Raw genomic sequence first — 710 nt, forward strand, 5'->3', positions numbered from 1 at the left:
CTGTGGTCAGTAGATCTTCATATTGCCCCACTGCGTTGGTGATTCTCTTTCGTACTTCAGCATTTGAAACATGGTTTTTGTACGAGATGTCTAAAAATTACACATTTTAAAAATAATCATCTCATAGAGTTACCAGAGTCAGAACAATGCAGACGTAACAACGGCAACACCTACCCATAGAGGACCTCCACAAAACTCTTCGAAATCTGCCATGTTTTTTTCCTGATCTTTTCCCTCTCTTGGTTTCTGGTACCGATTCCTTCAGTAAGTCAGCTCTTGACTGCAGCGAAAAGTCTGAAAGAACAAATAAGTGAACACTATAGCGATTTAGTGACGTAGGACCTGTATCGGCACTTATATGACCTTACTCAGTTGCAAGTGCCGTAAAACTCATACGAAAACTTTTTTTTTAAAAGGACCTGTATGCACATTAGTTTACAGACAAGAACACAATGAGGGTACGTCGTTGCACCTGGGTACTTAAAGTGGTTGGTCGGGCCTCTTTTACCGACTGCACCAAACTACAACGTTTTAATTGAACGATGACTTAATATCAGCATTTCATCCCACATGTCATTTTTGCTGACTTGGTAAATCCACTCCATGCCCACGCTGGGGGCAAAGGTCAAGCCATTGAGTGGTCTGCAGGATGGCAAACTGTATTCCAAAAGCTAAAGAGGTACTGAGTGGGGCGATACTGTTATGTGTGG

At 42.1% G+C, this 710-nt stretch overlaps 1 protein-coding gene across 1 annotated transcript in view; it reads right to left on the reverse strand.

Annotated features, from left to right (window-relative positions):
- Positions 1-213, reverse strand: part of LOC101856948 (canalicular multispecific organic anion transporter 1-like) — a 41,715-nt gene extending 41,502 nt beyond the window's left edge. Inside the window, exon 1 of the mRNA XM_035973434.1 lies at positions 175-213. Within this exon, the coding sequence (XP_035829327.1) occupies positions 175-213 (39 nt within the window). The remainder of the gene's footprint in view (positions 1-174) is intronic.
- Positions 214-710: the final 497 nt, after the last annotated feature.

This window comes from Aplysia californica, unplaced genomic scaffold (assembly GCF_000002075.1).
Source record: "Aplysia californica isolate F4 #8 unplaced genomic scaffold, AplCal3.0 scaffold01224, whole genome shotgun sequence".
Lineage (NCBI taxonomy): Eukaryota > Metazoa > Mollusca > Gastropoda > Aplysiida > Aplysiidae > Aplysia > Aplysia californica.